The sequence below is a fragment of the Coregonus lavaretus genome, assembly GCF_964263955.1.
Source record: "Coregonus lavaretus genome assembly, contig: HAP1_SCAFFOLD_1354, whole genome shotgun sequence".
NCBI classification, from domain to species: domain Eukaryota; kingdom Metazoa; phylum Chordata; class Actinopteri; order Salmoniformes; family Salmonidae; genus Coregonus; species Coregonus lavaretus.
Window position 1 is genome coordinate 77,501 of NW_028160087.1, and position 21,730 is coordinate 99,230.

Consider the following 21,730-nt stretch of genomic DNA (forward strand, 5'->3'; position numbering starts at 1 on the left):
AACAGAGTAGAACAGAACAGAACAGAACAGAGCAGAGTAGAACAGAACAGAACAGAGTAGAACAGAACAGAGCAGAACAGAACAGAACAGAGTAGAACAGAACAGAACAGAGTAGAACAGAACAGAACAGAACAGAGTAGAACAGAACAGAACAGAGTAGAACAGAACAGAACAGAACAGAGTAGAACAGAACAGAACAGAACAGAGTAGAACAGAACAGAACAGAGTAGAACAGAGTAGAACAGAACAGAACAGAGTAGAACAGAACAGAACAGAGTAGAACAGAACAGAGTAGAACAGAGTAGAACAGAACAGAACAGAACAGAGTAGAACAGAACAGAGTAGAACAGAACAGAGTAGAACAGAACAGAGTAGAACAGAACAGAACAGAACAGAGTAGAACAGAGTAGAACAGAACAGAGCAGAACAGATGATCAGACCATTAGTAGCAGACTAAGACCAGTGTCCAGTTCCCTTTACTCTCTCTCTCTGTTCCCAGCTTCTTTGTCTATTGTTGGTTGGACATCTACAACAGAACACAACTGGTGCTGGTCTATAATATCCAAGCTGGCAACACTGCTGTCTACTCCCATAATATCCAAGCTGGCAACACTGCTGTCTACTCCCCACCTTGTTGCACATTTTTGGGCTTGTTGTTTGTCTGAAGAGAGCTGCTATTTTCATGTCAGACAGAATCAGATAACAGGAAGACGAACAAAGACAACACATAAGAAACATTAGAAAGACAGAGACAGACAGACATACAGGCAGACAGACAGACAGACAGACAGACATACAGGCAGACAGGAAGACAGGAAGACCGACATACAGGCAGACAGGAAGACAGGAAGACCGACATACAGGCAGACAGGAAGACAGGAAGACCGACATACAGGCAGACAGACATACAGGCAGACAGACATACAGGCAGACAGACATACAGGCAGACAGGCAGACAGACATACAGGCAGACAGGAAGACAGGAAGACAGGAAGACAGGAAGACCGACATACAGGCAGACAGACATACAGGCAGACAGACATACAGGCAGACAGGCAGACAGACATACAGGCAGACAGGAAGACCGACATACAGGCAGACAGACAGGCAGGCAGGCAGGCAGGCAGACAGACAGGCAGACAGGAAGACAGGAAGACAGGAAGACCGACATACAGGCAGACAGACATACAGGCAGACAGACATACAGGCAGACAGACAGGCAGACAGACATACAGGCAGACAGGAAGACCGACATACAGGCAGACAGACAGGCAGGCAGGCAGGCAGGCAGACATACAGGCAGACAGGAAGACCGACATACAGGCAGACAGGAAGACCGACATACAGGCAGACAGGAAAACAGACATATAGGCAGACAGAAAGACAGACATACAGGCAGACAGACAGACAGACAGGCAGACAGACAGGCAGGCAGACAGACAGGAAGACAGACAGGAAGACAGACAGACAGACAGGAAGACAGACAGACAGACATGCAGGCAGACAGACAGACAGGCAGGCAGACAGACAGGAAGACAGACAGACAGACAGACAGACAGGCAGGCAGGCAGGCAGGCAGGCAGGCAGGCAGGCAGGCAGGCAGGCAGGCAGGCAGGCAGGCAGACAGACAGACAGACAGACAGACAGACAGACATAGCTCCCAGATGTTGCTTGTAGGTTAAAGGAGAGAGGAGAGATGTTTTAGAGGCTGTCATTACAGACCATTACAGATAAAAAGTCAGAACACACCACAGTTGACCTCTTTGCCTCTGGATTACACAATGTCTGAGCCAGGAAGTGACCTCTCTGCCTCTGGATTACACAACGTCTGAGCCAGGAAGTGACCGCTGCTTCTGCTCTTCAGAGAATGTCATGGGGTTTTCCGTGATTTACCAACATTCCTCTGTCCAATGGTGTCCTGGCCTGCCTCTCTCTCTGTTTCTCTGTTTCTCTCTCTCTCTCTCTCTCTCTCTCTGTTTCTCTCTGTCTCTCTCTCTGTCTCTCTCTCTGTCTCTCTCTCAATTCAATTTCAATTTAAGGGCTTTATTGGCATGGGAAACGTATGTTAACATTGCCAAAGCAAGTGAAGTAGATAGTAAACAAAAGTGAAATAAACAATAAATATTAACAGTAAACATTACACTCAGAAGTTCCAAAAGAATAAAGACATTTCAAATGTCATATTATGTCTATATACAGTGTTATAATGATGTGCAAATAGTTAAAGTACAAATGGGAAAATAAATCAACATAAATATGGGTTGTATTTACAATGGTGTTTGTTCTTCACTGGTTGCCCTTTTCTTGTGGCAACAGGTCACAAATCTTGCTGCTGTGATGGCACACTGTGGTATTTCACCCAATAGATAAGGGAGTTTATCAAAATTGGGTTTGTTTTCAAATTCTTTGTGGGTCTGTGTAATCTGAGGGAAATATGTGTCTCTAATATGGTCATACATTTGGCAGGAGGTTAGGAAGTGCAGCTCAGTTTCCACCTCATTTTGTGGGCAGTGTGCACATAGCCTGTCTTCTCTTGAGAGCCAGGTCTGCCTACGGCGGCCTTTCTCAATAGCAAGGCTATGCTCACTGAGTCTGTACATAGTCAAAGATTTCCTTAAATTTGGGTCAGTCACAGTGGTCAGGTATTCTGGGGCCAAATAGCATTCTAGTTAGCTCAGTTTTTTTGTTAATTCTTTCCAATGTGTCAAGTAATTCTCTTTTTGCTTTCTCATGATGGCTTTGTTATGGAAGGTTTGGGAATCGCTTCCTTTTAAGTGGTTATATAATTTAATGGCTCCTCTCTCTGTCTCTCTCTCTCTCTCTCTCTCTCTCTCTCTCTCTGTGTGTGTGTGTCCAGTACAGTATGCATAAACAGACAGTGTATGTATATACAGTAAGCAGGGACAAGAAGCGATAACATGACTGAAGACAGTGACTTTACTGTGTCAGGTGATTACAGACCCAAAGGTCACTGCTTCTCTCCATCTGTGTTTATAGGGCACACACGCACACACACACACACGCACACACGCACACACACACACACACACGCACACACGCACACACACACACACACACGCACACACACACACACACACACACACGCACACGCACACGCACACGCACACACACACACGGACACACACACACGCACACACGTACACACACACACACACGTGGAGGTTGGAGTTTGAATGGAGATAAGCCCAGGTAGGGACGGATGTCATCAGGTTATAACCATTATTTGGAGATAAGATTATATTATATTATATGAAACTAGCAGACAAACACACAACAACATTTACATTTTAGTCATTTAGCAGACACTCTTATCCACAGTGACCTACAGTTAGTGAGTGCATACATTATTATTTTTATTTTTTATTTTTATTTTTCATACTGGCCCCCCATGGGAATCGAACCCACAACCCTGGCGTTGCAAATGCCATGCTCTACCAACTGAGCTACATCCCCTGCCGGCCATTCCCTCCCCTTCCCTGGACGACGCTGGGCCAATTGTGCGCCGCCCCATGGGGTCTCCCAGTCGCGGCCGGCTACGACAGAGCCTGGATTCGAACCAGGATCTCTAGTGGCACAGCTAGCATACTTCAGACAAACACTCCACTATATACCAGTCAGGTCCCAACGTTAAAAAGAGATGTTATCTAATTCAGACTAACCTGGAGAAGGTTCAAGAGAAAGTTAGAACCAGTTCTCTAACTATATGTGTTTCTCCATCTCTCCACCAGAGGTGCTGTATCCAGCTATACCTACCTCTGGCTATAATAATAATACTATAGTAATAATAATTTAAAAAACTATAAAATGTTACAAATGTTATGGTTAAAAATGTTCATGTTTTACTGTGACTTGTTGTAGGCTCCTAAGTGGAACATAAGGTTAAAAACCAAGCCAAACTTAAGAAAACTAAACAAAAAATATATATAATAATAATAATAATACTGTTATACTCCATCTCTCCACTAGGGGGCGCTGTACCCGGGGGACCAGCAATACTTACCACTGGATAGTATAATATAAATATTATAATACTGCTGTTTTTCTCTCTCCACCAGGGGCGCTGTATCCAGACGGTACGTCAGACAGACTGAAGCATGATGACAGTGTGACCCCCGGGGCCAGCTATACTTACCGCTGGGAGGTGCGTCCTGAGTTCTCCCCTACAGAGGGAGACGCAGCATGTCTGACCTGGGTATACCACTCCCACGTAGAGGCTCCTAGAGATATCACTGCTGGACTTATAGGAGCTCTGCTCACCTGCAAGAAAGGTCTGTGTATTCCCCTACCTCAACACTAACAATAACCCCCAATATTCACCTGAGAGAAAGGTCTGTGTATTCCCCTACCTCAACACTAACAATAACCCCCAATACCTGAGAGAAAGGTCTGTGTATTCCCCTGCCTCAGCACTAACAATAACCCCCAATACTCACCTGAGAGAAAGGTCTGTGTATTCCCCTACCTCAACACTAACAATAACCCCCAATACTCATCTGAGAGAAAGGTCTGTGTATTCCCCTACCTCAGCACTTACAATAACCCCCAATGCTCACCTGAGAGAAAGGTCTGTGTATTCCCCTACCTCAGCACTAACAATAACCCCCAATACCTGAGAGAAAGGTCTGTGTATTCCCCTACCTCAACACTAACAATAACCCCCAATACCTGAGAGAAAGGTCTGTGTATTCCCCTACCTCAGCACTAACAATAACCCCCAATACTCACCTGAGAGAAAGGTCTGTGTATTCCCCTACCTCAACACTAACAATAACCCCCAATACCTGAGAGAAAGGTCTGTGTATTCCCCTACCTCAGCACTAACAATAACCCCCAATACTCACCTGAGAGAAAGGTCTGTGTATTCCCCTACCTCAGCACTAACAATAACCCCCAATACTCACCTGAGAGAAAGGTCTGTGTATTCCCCTACCTCAACACTAACAATAACCCCCAATACCTGAGAGAAAGGTCTGTGTATTCCCCTACCTCAGCACTAACAATAACCCCCAATACTCACCTGAGAGAAAGGTCTGTGTATTCCCCTACCTCAGCACTAACAATAACCCCCAATACTCACCTGAGAGAAAGGTCTGTGTATTCCCCTACCTCAGCACTAACAATAACCCCCAATACTCACCTGAGAGAAAGGTCTGTGTATTCCCCTACCTCAGCACTAACAATAACCCCCAATACCTGAGAGAAAGGTCTGTGTATTCCCCTACCTCAACACTAACAATAACCCCCAATACTCACCTGAGAGAAAGGTCTGTGTATTCCCCTACCTCAGCACTAACAATAACCCCCAATACATGAGAGAAAGGTCTGTGTATTCCCCTACCTCAGCACTAACAATAACCCCCAATACCTGAGAGAAAGGTCTGTGTATTCCCCTACCTCAGCACTAACAATAACCCCCAATACATGAGAGAAAGGTCTGTGTATTCCCCTACCTCAGCACTAACAATAACCCCCAATACCTGAGAGAAAGGTCTGTGTATTCCCCTACCTCAGCACTAACAATAACCCCCAATACCTGAGAGAAAGGTCTGTGTATTCCCCTACCTCAGCACTAACAATAACCCCCAATGTCTGAGAGAAAGGTCTGTGTATTCCCCTACCTCAGCACTAACAATAACCCCCAATACCTGAGAGAAAGGTCTGTGTATTCCCCTACCTCAGCACTTACAATAACCCCCAATGCTCACCTGAGAGAAAGGTCTGTGTATTCCCCTACCTCAGCACTTACAATAACCCCCAATGCTCACCTGAGAGAAAGGTCTGTGTATTCCCCTACCTCAACACTAACAATAACCCCCAATACTCACCTGAGAGAAAGGTCTGTGTATTCCCCTACCTCAGCACTTACAATAACCCCCAATGCTCACCTGAGAGAAAGGTCTGTGTATTCCCCTACCTCAACACTAACAATAACCCCCAATATTCACCTGAGAGAAAGGTCTGTGTATTCCCCTACCTCAACACTAACAATAACCCCCAATACCTGAGAGAAAGGTCTGTGTATTCCCCTGCCTCAGCACTAACAATAACCCCCAATACTCACCTGAGAGAAAGGTCTGTGTATTCCCCTACCTCAACACTAACAATAACCCCCAATACTCATCTGAGAGAAAGGTCTGTGTATTCCCCTACCTCAGCACTTACAATAACCCCCAATGCTCACCTGAGAGAAAGGTCTGTGTATTCCCCTACCTCAGCACTAACAATAACCCCCAATACCTGAGAGAAAGGTCTGTGTATTCCCCTACCTCAACACTAACAATAACCCCCAATACCTGAGAGAAAGGTCTGTGTATTCCCCTACCTCAGCACTAACAATAACCCCCAATACTCACCTGAGAGAAAGGTCTGTGTATTCCCCTACCTCAACACTAACAATAACCCCCAATACCTGAGAGAAAGGTCTGTGTATTCCCCTACCTCAGCACTAACAATAACCCCCAATACTCACCTGAGAGAAAGGTCTGTGTATTCCCCTACCTCAGCACTAACAATAACCCCCAATACTCACCTGAGAGAAAGGTCTGTGTATTCCCCTACCTCAACACTAACAATAACCCCCAATACCTGAGAGAAAGGTCTGTGTATTCCCCTACCTCAGCACTAACAATAACCCCCAATACTCACCTGAGAGAAAGGTCTGTGTATTCCCCTACCTCAGCACTAACAATAACCCCCAATACTCACCTGAGAGAAAGGTCTGTGTATTCCCCTACCTCAGCACTAACAATAACCCCCAATACTCACCTGAGAGAAAGGTCTGTGTATTCCCCTACCTCAGCACTAACAATAACCCCCAATACCTGAGAGAAAGGTCTGTGTATTCCCCTACCTCAACACTAACAATAACCCCCAATACTCACCTGAGAGAAAGGTCTGTGTATTCCCCTACCTCAGCACTAACAATAACCCCCAATACATGAGAGAAAGGTCTGTGTATTCCCCTACCTCAGCACTAACAATAACCCCCAATACCTGAGAGAAAGGTCTGTGTATTCCCCTACCTCAGCACTAACAATAACCCCCAATACATGAGAGAAAGGTCTGTGTATTCCCCTACCTCAGCACTAACAATAACCCCCAATACCTGAGAGAAAGGTCTGTGTATTCCCCTACCTCAGCACTAACAATAACCCCCAATACCTGAGAGAAAGGTCTGTGTATTCCCCTACCTCAGCACTAACAATAACCCCCAATGTCTGAGAGAAAGGTCTGTGTATTCCCCTACCTCAGCACTAACAATAACCCCCAATACCTGAGAGAAAGGTCTGTGTATTCCCCTACCTCAGCACTTACAATAACCCCCAATGCTCACCTGAGAGAAAGGTCTGTGTATTCCCCTACCTCAGCACTTACAATAACCCCCAATGCTCACCTGAGAGAAAGGTCTGTGTATTCCCCTACCTCAACACTAACAATAACCCCCAATACTCACCTGAGAGAAAGGTCTGTGTATTCCCCTACCTCAGCACTTACAATAACCCCCAATGCTCACCTGAGAGAAAGGTCTGTGTATTCCCCTACCTCAACACTAACAATAACCCCCAATACTCACCTGAGAGAAAGGTCTGTGTATTCCCCTACCTCAGCACTTACAATAACCCCCAATGCTCACCTGAGAGAAAGGTCTGTGTATTCCCCTACCTCAGCACTAACAATAACCCCCAATACCTGAGAGAAAGGTCTGTGTATTCCCCTACCTCAGCACTAACAATAACCCCCAATACATGAGAGAAAGGTCTGTGTATTCCCCTACCTCAGCACTTACAATAACCCCCAATACCTGAGAGAAAGGTCTGTGTATTCCCCTACCTCAGCACTAACAATAACCCCCAATACCTGAGAGAAAGGTCTGTGTATTCCCCTACCTCAGCACTAACAATAACCCCCAATACCTGAGAGAAAGGTCTGTGTATTCCCCTACCTCAACACTTACAATAACCCCCAATGCTCACCTGAGAGAAAGGTCTGTGTGAGGGGGAGGGTGCTTGTGTGTTAATCTGTGAACTAACTATAAACCCTTTATAAAACGTAAATGAATACCCATTAAAGTGTTGCCCATCGTACCTTAATCTGTATTTAGATGGAGACATTGTTCTGATGTTTAATGTAGAAAATTAATGTAAATCTACAGTGGGGAAAAAAAAGTATTTAGTCAGCCACCAATTGTGGCCTTAAAACCAATCACCCACTTAACAAGATGAGAGAGGCCTGTAATTTTCATCATAGGTACACGTCAACTATGACAGACAAATTGAGATTTTTTTTCTCCAGAAAATCACATTGTAGGATTTTTAATGAATTTATTTGCAAATTATGGTGGAAAATAAGTATTTGGTCACCTACAAACAAGCAAGATTTCTGGCTCTCACAGACCTGTAACTTCTTCTTTAAGAGGCTCCTCTGTCCTCCACTCGTTACCTGTATTAATGGCACCTGTTTGAACTTGTTATCAGTATAAAAGACACCTGTCCACAACCTCAAACAGTCACACTCCAAACTCCACTATGGCCAAGACCAAAGAGCTGTCAAAGGACACCAGAAACAAAATTGTAGACCTGCACCAGGCTGGGAAGACTGAATCTGAAATAGGTAAGCAGCTTGGTTTGAAGAAATCAACTGTGGGAGCAATTATTAGGAAATGGAGGACATACAAGACCACTGATAATCTCCCTCGATCTGGGATCTCTCCCCGTGGGGTCAAAATGATCACAAGAATGGTGAGCAAAAATCCCAGAACCACACGGGGGGACCTAGTGAATGAACTGCAGAGAGCTGGGACCAAAGTAACAAAGCCTACCATCAGTAACACACTACGCCGCCAGGGACTCAAATCCTGCAGTGCCAGACGTGTCCCCCTGCTTAAGCCAGTACATGTCCAGGCCCGTCTGAAGTTTGCTAGAGTGCATTTGGATGATCCAGAAGAGGATTGGGAGAATGTCATATGGTCAGATGAAACCAAAATATAACTTTTTGGTAAAAACTCAACTCGTCGTGTTTGGAGGACAAATAATGCTGAGTTGCATTCAAAGAACACCATACCTACTGTGAAGCATGGGGGTGGAAACATCATGCTTTGGGGCTGTTTTTCTGCAAAGGGACCAGGACGACTGATCCGTGTAAAGGAAAGAATGAATGGGGCCATGTATCGTGAGATTTTGAGTGAAAACCTCCTTCCATCAACAAGGGCTTTGAAGATGAAACGTGGCTGGGTCTTTCAGCATGACTATGATCCCAAACACACCGCCCGGGCAACGAAGGAGTGGCTTCGTAAGAAGCATTTCAAGGTCCTGGAGTGGCCTAGCCAGTCTCCAGATCTCAACCCCATAGAAAATCTTTGGAGGGAGTTGAAAGTCCGTGTTGCCCAGCGACAGCCCCAAAACATCACTGCTCTAGAGGAGATCTGCATGGAGGAATGGGCCAAAATACCAGCAACAGTGTGTGAAAACCTTGTGAAGACTTACAGAAAACGTTTGACCTGTGTCATTGCCAACAAAGGGTATATAACAAAGTATTGAGAAACTTTTGTTATTGACCAAATACTTATTTTCCACCATAATTTGCAAATAAATTCATAAAAAATCCTACAATGTGATTTTCTGGATTTTTTTTTCTCATTTTGTCTGTCATAGTTGACGTGTACCTATGATGAAAATTACAGGCCTCTCTCATCTTTTTAAGTGGGAGAACTTGCACAATTGGTGGCTGACTAAATACTTTTTTCCCCACTGTAAATGGTGTTGTGTTAACTAGGTGTTCTGACAGACGAGGGTCGTGTAGACGTAGACAGAGACGTGGTTCTGATGTTCAACGTGGTGGATGAGTCTATGAGCTGGTATCAGGAACACAACATCCAGACCTTCTGTTCTGACCCTGCCTCCGTCGACCCTGATGACCCAGACTTCCAGGAGTCCAACATGATGCATGGTGGGTAATCAAGTCTTTCCAGAACCTTCGAGGTTAACCCTCAATTTCTTTCTCCCTCTCCTCCCCCATCTCTCCCTCTCCTCCCCCATCTCTCCCTCTACTCCCCCATATCTCCCACAAGTCCTGTCCTCTTCCTTCCCAGCATCCCACATTTCTCCCTCTCCTCTCCCAATTGTGAAAAGGGAAAAGATAGCGCCAGAGGAGATGGCTGCCGTTTTACGGCCCCCTAACCAATTGTGCTATTATGTGTGTTTTTTCGCGTTATTTGTAATTTATTCTGTCCATAATGTTTCTGCCATCGTCTCTTATAACCAAAAAGAGCTTCTGGATATCAGGACAGCGATTACTCACCTCGTATTCAACGAGTCGGACGCGAAGGATATTCTACAGACCCCGACAAGGCCCAAATCCCCGTCATTCGCATGAGGAAGAGACTGCGATTTCGTGGACGTAGGTCGGGGTGCCTTGTAAGGATCCGACGGCGAGCGAGTAAACTGCCTCTTCCATCAATCCTATTAGCCAACGTAGAATCATTGGAAAACAAAATGGACAACCTAAGATTATGGTTATCCTACCAACGGGACATTAAAAACTGTAATATCTTATGTTTCACCGAGTCGTGGCTGAACGACGACATGGACAACATACAGCTAGCGGGCTATACGCTACATCGGCAGGATAGAACGGCTGACTCCGGTAAGACAAGGGGAGGCGGTCTATGTATATTTGTAAACAACAGCTGGTGCATAAAATCTAATACTAAGGAAGTCTCGATGTTTTGCTCGCCTGAGGTAGAGTATCTCATGATAAGCTGTAGACCACACTATTTACCAAGAGAGTTTATCTATATTTTTTGTAGCTGTCTATTTACCACCACAAACCGATGCTGGCACTAAGACCGCACTCAATGAGCTGTATAAGGCCATAAGTCAACAGGAAAACGCTCATCCAGAGGCAGCGCTCCTAGTGGCCGGGGACTTTAATGCAGGGAAACTTAAATCAGTTCTACCTCATTTCTACCAGCATGTTAAAATGTGCAACCAGAGGAAAAAAACTCTAGACCACCTAAACTCCACACAGAGACGCGTACAAAGCTCTCCTTCGCCCTCCATTTGGCAAATCTGACCATAATTCAATCCTCCTGATTCCTGCTTATAAGCAAAAACTAAAGCAGGAAGCACCAGTGACTCAGTTAATAAGGAAGTGGTCAGATGACGCAGATGCTAAGCTACAGGACTGTTTTGCTAGCACAGACTGGAATATGTTCCGGGATTCTTCAGATAGCATTGAGGAGTACACCACATCAGTCACTGACTTCAACATTCACAAGGCCGCAGGGTCAGACGGATTACCAGGACGTGTACTCCGAGCATGCGCTGACCAACTGGCAAGTGTCTTTACTGACATTTTCAACATGTCCCCGACTGAGTCTGTAATACCAACATGTTTCAAGCAGACCACCATAGTCCCCGTGCCCAAGGACTCTAAGATAACCTGCCTAAATGACTACTGACCCGTGGCACTCACGTCTGTAGCCATGAAGTGCTTTGAAAGGCTGGTCATGGCTCACATCAACACCATTATCCCAGAAACCCTAGACCCACTCCAATTTGCATACCGCCCCAACAGATCCACAGATGATGCAATCTCTATTGCACTCCACACTGCCCTTTCCCACCTGGACAAGAGGAACACCTACGTGAGAATGCTATTAATTGACTACAGCTCAGCGTTCAACACCATAGTGCCCTCAAAGCTCATCACTAAGCTAAGGACCCTGGGACTAAACACCTCCCTCTGCAACTGGATCCTGGACTTCCTGACGGGCCGCCCCCAGATGGTAAGGGTAGGTAACAACACATCTGCCACGCTGATCCTCAACACGGGGGCCCCTCAGGAGTGCGTGCTCAGTCCCCTCCTGTACTCCCTTTTCACCCATGACTGCATGGCCAGGCACGACTCCAACACCATCATTAGGTTTGCTCATGACACAACAGTGGTAGGCCTGATCACTGACAGCGATGAGACAGCCTATAGGGAGGAGGTCAGAGACCTGGCCGTGTGGTGCCAGGACAACAACCTCTCCCTCAACGTGACCAAGACAAAGGAGATGATTGTGGACTACAGGAAAAAAAAGAGGACTGAGCACGGCCCCATTTTCATCGACGGAGCTGTAGTGGAACAGGTTGAGAGCTTCAAGTTCCTTGGTGTCCACATCACCAACAAACTATCATGGTCCAAACACACCAAGACAGTCTTGAAGAGGGCACGACAAAGCCTATTCCCCCTCAGGAGACTGAAAAGATTTGGCATGGGTCCTCAGATCCTCAAAAAGTTATACAGCTGCACCATCGAGAGCATCCTGACCGGTTGCATCACCACCTGGTATGGCAACTGCTCGGCATCCGACCACAAGGTGCTACAGAGGGTAGTGCGTACGGCCCAGTACATCCCTGGGGCAAAGCTTCCTGCCATCCAGGACCTCTATACCAGGCGGTGTCAGAGGAAGGCCCTCAAAATTGTCAAAGACTCCAGCCACCCTAGTCATAGACTGTTCTCTCTGCTACCGCACGGCAAGCGGTACCGGAGTGCCAAGTCTAGGTCCAAAAGGCTTCTCAACAGCTTCTACCCCCAAGCCTTAAGACTGCTGAACAGCTAATCATGGCTACCCGGACTATATGCATTGATCTGATTTCTCCCCTCCTCCACCATTTCTCCCCTCCTCCCCCATTTCTCCCACTCCTCCCCCATTTCTCCCACTCCTCCCTCACTCCCTCATGTTATTTGTCACATGCTTCGTAAACAACAGGTGGAGACTAACAGTGAAAATATTTACTTACTTTACTTACCTTTTCCAACAATGCAGAGTTAAAGATAAAAAATATATAAATAAAAAATTGAAATCGTGACACGAAGAATAAATACACAGTGAATAATGAATAACAATAATGAGTAAAAATAACATGCGCTAACTGTACAAAACATTAAGATCTCTTTCCATGACATAGACTGACCAGGTGAAAGCTATGATCCCTTATTGAAGTCACCTGTTAAATCCACTTCAATCAGTGTAGATGAAGGGGAGGAGACAGGGCAGAGAATGTTTTTTAAGCCTTGAGACATTTGAGACATGGATTGTGTATGTGTGCCATTCAGAGGGTGAATGGGCAAGACAAAATATTTAAGTTTGGCCGCCATTCCTTCCAGTTCTCTGCTGCCAATGACTGGAACGAATTGCAAAAATCTCTGAAGCTGGAGACTCTTATCTCCCTCACTAACTTTAAGCATCAGTTGTCAGAGCACCTTACCGATCACTGCACCTGTACACAGCCCATCTGAAATTAGCCCACCCAACTACCTCATCCCCTTATTTTGCTCATTTGTACCCCAGTATCTCTATTTGCACATCATCTCTTGCACATCTATCATTCCAGTGTTAATACTAATTGTAATTATTTTGCACTATGGCCTATTTATTGCCTTACCTCCATAACTTACTACATTTGCACACACTGTATATATATTTTCTATTGTGTTATTGACAGTACGTTTTGTTTTACCCCGTATGTAACTCTGTTGTTTTTTTTATCGCACTGCTTTGCTTTATCTTGGCCAGGTCGCAGTTGTAAATGAGAACTTGTTCTCAACTGGCTTACCTGGTTAAATAAAGGTTAAATAAAATAAAATAAATTTTTCGGGGTATGGCAGCCAAGTTGATAACAACTGTGAGAAGCATCCCTGTGGAACGCTTTCAACACCTTGTAGAGTTGTAGAGTCCCGACGAATTAAGGCTGTTCTGAAAGCAAAAGCAGGGAGCTGAAACTCAATATCAAGAAGGATAATGTTTGATATTCTCAGTCGATGTGCGAGGTAATTGAGTACATCGAGCTGTGTGTGTGTGTGCGTGTGCGTGTGTGTGTGTGTGCGTGTGTGTGTGTGTGTGTGTGTGTGTGTGTGTGTGTGTGTGTGTGCGTGTGTGTGTGTGTGCGTGTGCGTGTGCGTGCGCGTGCGCGTGTGTGCGTGCGTGCGTGCGTGTGCGTGTGTGTGCGTGTGCGTGTGCGTGTGTGTGTGTGTGCGTGCGCGCGTGTGTGTGTATGCGTGCGTGCGTGTGTGCGTGTGTGCGTGTGTGCGTGTGTGCGTGTGTGCGTGTGTGTGTGTGTGTGTGTGTGTGTGTGTGTGTGTGTGTGTGTGTGTGTGTGTGTGTGTGTGTGTGTGTGTGTGTGTGTGTGTGTGTGTGTGTGTGTGTGTGTGTGTGTGTGTGTGCGTGCGTGTGTGTGTGTGTGGTACTAGCTGCTCTAACTCCCTATTGGCCAGCATTTGGCATTCTCCAGCTCCTGTGTCTGATTCAGGTAATTAGTGGGAGAAACCTACAATTAACAATTAGCCAACCTGTTCTAACAAGAAAACATTCAATTAAAGACAATCAAGTGGTTGAGATGGTGGAAAAGATACAGTGGCTTGCGAAAGTATTCACCCCCCTTGGCATTTTTCAAAAAAACTGAACTTGAGTGTGCATAACTATTCACCCCCCCCAAAGTCAATACTTTGTAGAGCCACCTTTTGCAGCAATTATAGCTGCAAGTCTCTTGGGGTATGTCTCTATAAGCTTGGCACATCTAGCCACTGGGATCTTTTCCCATTCTTCAAGGCAAAACTGCTCCAGCTCCTTCAAGTTGGATGGGTTCCGCTGGTGTACAGCAATCTTAAAATCATACCACAGATTCTCAATTGGATTGAGGTCTGGGCTTTGACTAGGCTTTGACTAGGCCATTCCAAGACATTTAAATGTTAACCCTTAAACCACTCAAGTGTTGCTTTAGCAGTATGCTTAGGATCATTGTCCTGCTGGAAGGTGAACCTCCGTCCCTGTCTCAAATCTCTGGAAGACTGAAACAGGTTTCCCTCAAGAATTTCCCTGTATTTAGCGCTATCCATCATTCCTTCAATTCTGACCAGTTTCCCAGTCCCTGCTGATGAAAAACATCCCCACAGCATGATGCTGCCATGCTTCACTGTGGGGATGGTGTTCTCAGGGTGATGAGAGGTGTTGGGTTTGCGCCAGACATAGTGTTTTCCTTGATGGCCAAAAAGCTCAATTTTAGTCTCATCTGACCAGAGTACCTTCTTCCATATGTTTGGGGAGTCTCCCACATGCCTTTTGGCGAACACCAAACGTTGCTTATTTTTTTCTTTAAGCAATGGCTTTTTTTCTGGCCACTCTTTCGTAAAGCCCAGCTCTGTGGAGTTCATGGCTTAAAGTGGTCCTATGGACAGATACTCCAATCTCCGCTGTGGAGCTTTGCAGCTCCTTCAGGGTTATCTTTGGTCTCTTTGTTGCCTCTCTGATTAATGCCCTCCTTGCCTGGTCCGTGAGTTTTGGTGGGTGGCCCTTTCTTGGCAGGTTTGTTGTGGTGCCATATTCTTTCAATTTTTCAATAATGGATTCAATGGTGCTCCGTGGGATGTTCAAGGTTTCTGATATTTTTTTATAACCCAACCCTGATCTGTACTTCTCCACAACTTTGTCCCTGACCTGTTTGGAGAGCTCCTTGGTCTTCAGAGTGCCACTTGCTTGGTGGTGCCCCTTGCTTAGTGGTGTTGCAGACTCTGGGGCCTTTCAGAACAGGTGTATATATACTGAGATCATGTGACAGATCATGTGACACTTAGATTGCACATAGGTGGTCTTTATTTAACTAATTATGTGACTTCTGAAGGTAATTGGTTGCACCAGATCTTATTTAGGGGCTTCATAGCAAAGGGGGTGAATCCATATGCACGCTCCATCATTTATTTTTTCGAATTTTTTTAAACATGTTTTTTTTTTCATTTCACTTCACCAATTTGAACTATTTTGTGTACGTCCATTACATGAAATCCAAATAAAAATCCATTTAAATTACAGGTTGTAATGCAACAAAATAGGAAAAACGCCAAGGGGGATGAATACTTTTGCAAGGCACTGTAACTAAACAGCAGTCCATGTTCTTATACATTATACAGCTCTGGAAAAGTATAAAAACCTCATCATCATTAGGTTTGCTCATGAAGGACGCATGAATCAAGCCACGTACAAGGTTGTCCTGGAAGAAAACGCGCTTCCTTTTGCTCTGACATTGTTCCCCAACTCTGAGGATTGGTTTTTCCAGCAGGACAATGCGCCATGCCACACAGCCGGGTCAATCAAGGTGTGGAAGGAGGACCAGCAGATCAAGACCCTGTCATGGCCAGCTCAATCTCCAGACCTGAACCCCATTGAAAACTTCTGGAATGTGATCAAGAGGAAGGATCTTCTAATCTGTCATTTATAAACTCAATGCTCTGACTAGCAGGCTGAATACTGTGACAGAATGTTTCCTTTCCTCTCCCCTGGCAGCCTGCCTGCCTATTCTGGGGACATGTTTGGCAACCTGCCTGCCTATTTGGGTCTATTCTGAGACACTATTGAAGTGGAATATATGATCTGTAACAGATGGTGTGGAGACCCTAGCGCAGTAGAAGCCTTGACCCATTGTTCACCCGTCTTGGAATAGCTGATGGTCAAATGCCGACGCTTCTACCTCCCAAGAGAGTTTTCAGCTGTTATCGTGACTGCTGTATACATTCCACCTCAGGACAACAACAACAACAACAAGCTTGCACTTAACAAACTGTAAAAGGCTATAAACAAGCAGGAAAACCATGCACCCGGAGGCTGCTTTTCTTGTTGCCGGCAATTTATTTTCATTCTGTGATGCCGAACTTTTATCATCACGTCTCTAGTCTCTAGGGGCGTCCTAGACCACTGTTAAGGCCCTCCCTTGTCCCCCCTTCTGCCAATCAGATCATGTCTCTATACTTCTGCTTCCTGTTTACAAAGCAGAAGCTCAAACAGGATGTACCCGTGACGCGCTCCATAGAGAAATGGTCTTCCGAATCGAAGGACTGCTTTGCTAGCGCTGGCTAACCTCCTCCGTCTCGTGCTTCATCAAGAAATGCATCACCAACGTTGTCCCCACAGTGAAGGTTCGCTGCTTCCCCAATCAAAAGCTGTGGATTACACGCTAAGCTTCACGCTAATACTTATTACCTACAATGTGATTTTCTGGAATATTTTTTCTCATTTTGTCTGTCATAGTTGATGTGTACCTATGATGAAAATTACAGGCCTCTCTCATCTTTTTAAGTGGGAGAACTTGCACAATTGGTGACTGACTAAATACTTTTTTCCCCCACTGTATACACTGCTCAAAAAAATAAAGGGAACACTAAAATAACACATCCTAGATCTGAATGAATGAAATAATCTTATTAAATACTTTTTTTCTTTACATAGTTGAATGTGCTGACAACAAAATCACACAAAAATTATCAATGGAAATCAAATGTATCAACCCATGGAGGTCTGGATTTGGAGTCACCCTCAAAATTAAAGTGGAAAACCACACTACAGGCTGATCCAACTTTGATGTAATGTCCTTAAAACAAGTCAAAATGAGGCTCAGTAGTGTGTGTGGCCTCCACGTGCCTGTATGACCTCCCTACAACGCATGGGCATGCTCCTGATGAGGTGGCGGATGGTCTCCTGAGGGATCTCCTCCCATACCTGGACTCAAGCATCCGCCAACTCCTGGACAGTCTGTGGTGCAACGTGGCGTTGGTGGATGGAGCGAGACATGATATCCCAGATGTGCTCAATTGGATTCAGGTCTGGGGAATGGGCGGTCCATAGCATCAATGCCTTCCTCTTGCAGGAACTGCTGACACACTCCAGCCACATGAGGTCTAGCATTGTCTTGCATTAGGAGGAACCCAGGGCCAACCGCACCAGCATATGGTCTCACAAGGGGTCTGAGGATCTAATATCGGTACCTAATGGCAGTCAGGCTACCTCTGGCGAGCACATGGAGGGCTGTGCGGCCCCCCAAAGAAATGCCACCCCACACCATGACTGACCCACCGCCAAACCGGTCATGCTGGAGGATGTTGCAGGCAGCAGAACGTTCTCCACGGCGTCTCCAGACTCTGTCACGTCTGTCACGTGCTCAGTGTGAACCTGCTTTCATCTGTGAAGAGCACAGGGCGCCAGTGGCGAATTTGCCAATCTTGGTGTTCTCTGGCAAATGCCAAACGTTCTGCACGGTGTTGGGCTGTAAGCACAACCCCCACCTGTGGACGTCGGGCCCTCATACCACCCTCATGGAGTCTGTTTCTGACCGTTTGAGCAGACACATGCACATTTGTGGCCTGCTGGAGGTCATTTTGCAGGGCTCTGGCAGTGCTCCTCCTGCTCCTCCTTGCACAAAGGCGGAGGTAGCAGTCCTGCTGCTGGGTTGTTGCCCTCCTACGGCCTCCTCCACGTCTCCTGATGTACTGGCCTGTCTCCTGGTAGCGCCTCCATGCTCTGGACACTATGCTGACAGACACAGCAAACCTTCTTGCCACAGCTCGCATTGATGTGCCATCCTGGATGAGCTGCACTACCTGAGCCACTTGTGTGGGTTGTAGACTCCGTCTCATGCTACCACTAGAGTGAAAGCACCGCCAGCATTCAAAAGTGACCAAAACATCAGCCAGGAAGCATAGGAACTGAGAAGTGGTCTGTGGTCACCACCTGCAAAAACAGTCCTTTATTGGGGGTGTCTTGCTAATTGCCTATAATTTCCACCTGTTGTCTATTCCATTTGCACAACAGCATGTGAAATGTATTGTCAATCAGTGTTGCTTCCTAAGTGGACAGTTTGATTTCACAGAAGTGTGATTGACTTGGAGTTACAATGTGTTGTTTAATTGTTCCCTTTTATTTTTTTGAGCAGTGTATATTCCTGCTACCAGTCACTTTTCAGCCTTGTTTACGTGTATATCCTACTACCTAGAGCTGCACGATTAATCAAATTGAGATCGAAATTGCGATATTGACATGTGCAATATCCATATCACAAGAGGCTGCGATTTTCTCATTTCTGTGACACTCCGTTGATACAACAAAAACTAGACTCCTCTAATAACATGTGCGAAACTCCGTTCATTCACTCTCCACATGCACAGAGGATGCTGACCAATCACAAGCGGGCTCTCTCCCTCTCTGCATGGCATGCACACGCTGGCCAATCACAACCAACCCCGCATAGAGCGTGCAGTTAGATGCTGGTGAGGAGAGAAAGGGCTTTACCTCAGTTAGATGCTGGTAAGGAGAGAAAGGGCTTTACCTCAGTTAGATGCTGGTGAGGAGAGAAAGGGCTTTACCTCAGTTAGATGAGTGGTCCTCTGTAGCTCAGCTGGTAGAGCACGGCGCTTGTAATGCTAAGGTAGTGGGTTCGATCCCCGGGACCACCCATACACAAAAAATGTATGCACGCATGACTGTAAGTCGCTTTGGATAAAAGCGTCTGCTAAATGGCATATTATTATTATTATTATTATAGATGCTGGTGGGGAGAGAAAGGGCTTTACCTCAGTGAGATGCTGGTGAGGAGAGAAAGGGCTTTACCTTAGTTAGAGAAAGGGCTTCACAGAGTGTCGGAAACATGAGTGCTGCTAGTGCTAACGACAACGTCAATCCGATGCCAAAGAAGTTTGAATCTTCGGTGCTGTGGCAGTATTTCAGCTAACCGACGTCAACCAATTAGAAAGTGTCTAACTTAATCTACAACGGATTAAGTCGTTTTTTCCCCAATTTTTTTTGGGATAATTTGTACAGTGTATTGAGACCCCTCCTCAATCTACACACGATACCCCATAATGACGGAGCAAAAACAGGTTTTTAGACATTTTTGCTAATTAATAAAAAATAAAATTCTGAAATATCACATTTACATAAGTATTTAGACCCTTTACTCAGTACTTTGTTGAAGCACCTTTGGCAGCGATTACAGCCTTGAGTCTTCTTCGGTGTGACGCTACAAGCTTGGCACACCTGTATTTGGGGAGTTTCTCCCATTCTTCTCTGCAGATCCTCTCAAGATCTGTCAGGTTGGATGGGGAGCGTCGCTGCACAGCTATTTTCAGGTCTCTCCAGAGATGTTTGATCGGGTTCAAGTCTGGGTTCTGGCTGGGCCACTCAAGGACATTCCGAGACTTGTCCCGAAGCCACTTCTGCGTTGTCTTGGCTGTGTGCTATGGGTCATTGTCCTGTTGGAAGGTGAACCTTCGCCCCAGTCTGAGGTCCTGAGCGCTCGGGAGCAGGTTTTCATCAAGGATCTCTCTGTACTTGAATCTGTTGATCTTTCCCTCGATCCTAACTAGTCTCCTAGTCCCTGCCGCTGAAAAACATCCCCACAGCATGATGCTACCACCACCATGCTTCACCGTAGGGATGGTGCCAGGTTTCCTCCAGACGTGACGCTTGGTATTCAGGCCAAAGAGTTCAATCTTGGTTCATCAGACCAGATAATCTTGTTTCTCATGGTCTGAGAGTCTTTAGGTGCCTTTTGGCAAACTCCAAGCGGCCTGTCATGTGCCTTTTACTGAGGAGTGGCTTCCGTCTGGCCACTCTACCATAAAGGCCTGATTGGTGGAGTGCTGCAGAGATGGTTGTCCTTCTGGAAGGTTCTCCCATCTCCACAGAGGAACTCTGGAGCACTGTCAGAGTGACCATCGGGTTCTTGGTCACCTCCCTGACCAAGGCCCTTCTCCCCCGATTGCTCAGGTTGGCCGGGCGGCCAGCTCTAGGAAGAGTCTTGGTGGTTCCAAACTTCTTCCATTTAAGAATGATGGAGGCCACTGTGTTCTTGGGGACCTTCAATGCTGCAGACATTTTTTGGTACCCTTCCCCAGATCTGTGCCTCGACACAATCCTGTCTCTGAGCGCTACAGACAATTCCTTCGACCTCATGGCTTGGTTTTTGCGCTGACATGCACTGTCAACTGTGGGACCTTATATAGACAGGTGTGTGCCTTTCCAAATCATGTCCAATCAATTGAATTTACCACAGGTGGACTCCAATCAAGTTGTAGAAACATCTCAAGGATGATCAATGAAAACAGGATGCACCTGAACTCAATTTTGAGTCTCATAGCAAAGGGTCTGAATAGTTACAGTTGAAGTTGGAAGTTTACGTACACCTTAGCCAAATACATTTAAACTCAGTTTTTCACAATTCCTGACATTTAGTCCTAGTAAAAATTCCCTGTCTTAGGTCAGTTAGGATCACCACTTTATTTTAAGAATGTGAAATGTCAGAATAATAGTAGAGAGAATGACTTATTTCAGCTTTTATTTCTTTCATCACATTCCCAGTGTGTCAGAAGTTTACATACACTCAATTAGTATTTGGTGGCATTGCCTTTAAATTGTTTAACTTGGGTCAAACGTTTCGGGTAGCCTTCCACAAGCTTCCCACAATAAGTTGGGTGAATTTTGGCCCATTCCTCCTGACAGAGCTGGTGTAACTGTAAAATGTTATAAATTGATTTGCATTTTAATGAGGGAAATAAGTATTTGACCCCTCTGCAAAACATGACTTAGTACTTGGTGGCAAAACCCTTGTTGGCAATCACAGAGGTCAGACGTTTCTTGTAGTTGGCCACCAGGTTTGCACACATCTCAGGAGGGATTTTGTCCCACTCCTCTTTGCAGATCTTCTCCAAGTCATTAAGGCCTCCTTCCTCGCACACGCTTTTTCAGTTCTGTCCACAAATCTTCTATAGGATTGAGGTCAGGGCTTTGTGATGGCCACTCCAATACCTTGACTTTGTATTGGATGAAACAAGAGGTACAAGTGTTCTTCTTCTTCTGGCTGAAAACATTCTGGCATGTTCAAGCAATGGAGATTAGACAAGGTAA

General features: G+C 45.7%; 1 protein-coding gene across 1 annotated transcript in view; it reads left to right on the plus strand.

The window, feature by feature from the left end:
• The window catches only part of LOC311122175 (ferroxidase HEPHL1-like), a 68,085-nt gene that overhangs the window by 16,373 nt on the left and 29,982 nt on the right, over nt 1-21,730 (plus strand). The window contains exons 3-4 of the mRNA XM_084196572.1: nt 4,077-4,289; nt 9,793-9,966. Coding sequence (XP_084052698.1) covers nt 4,077-4,289; nt 9,793-9,966 — 387 coding nt within the window. The remainder of the gene's footprint in view (nt 1-4,076; nt 4,290-9,792; nt 9,967-21,730) is intronic.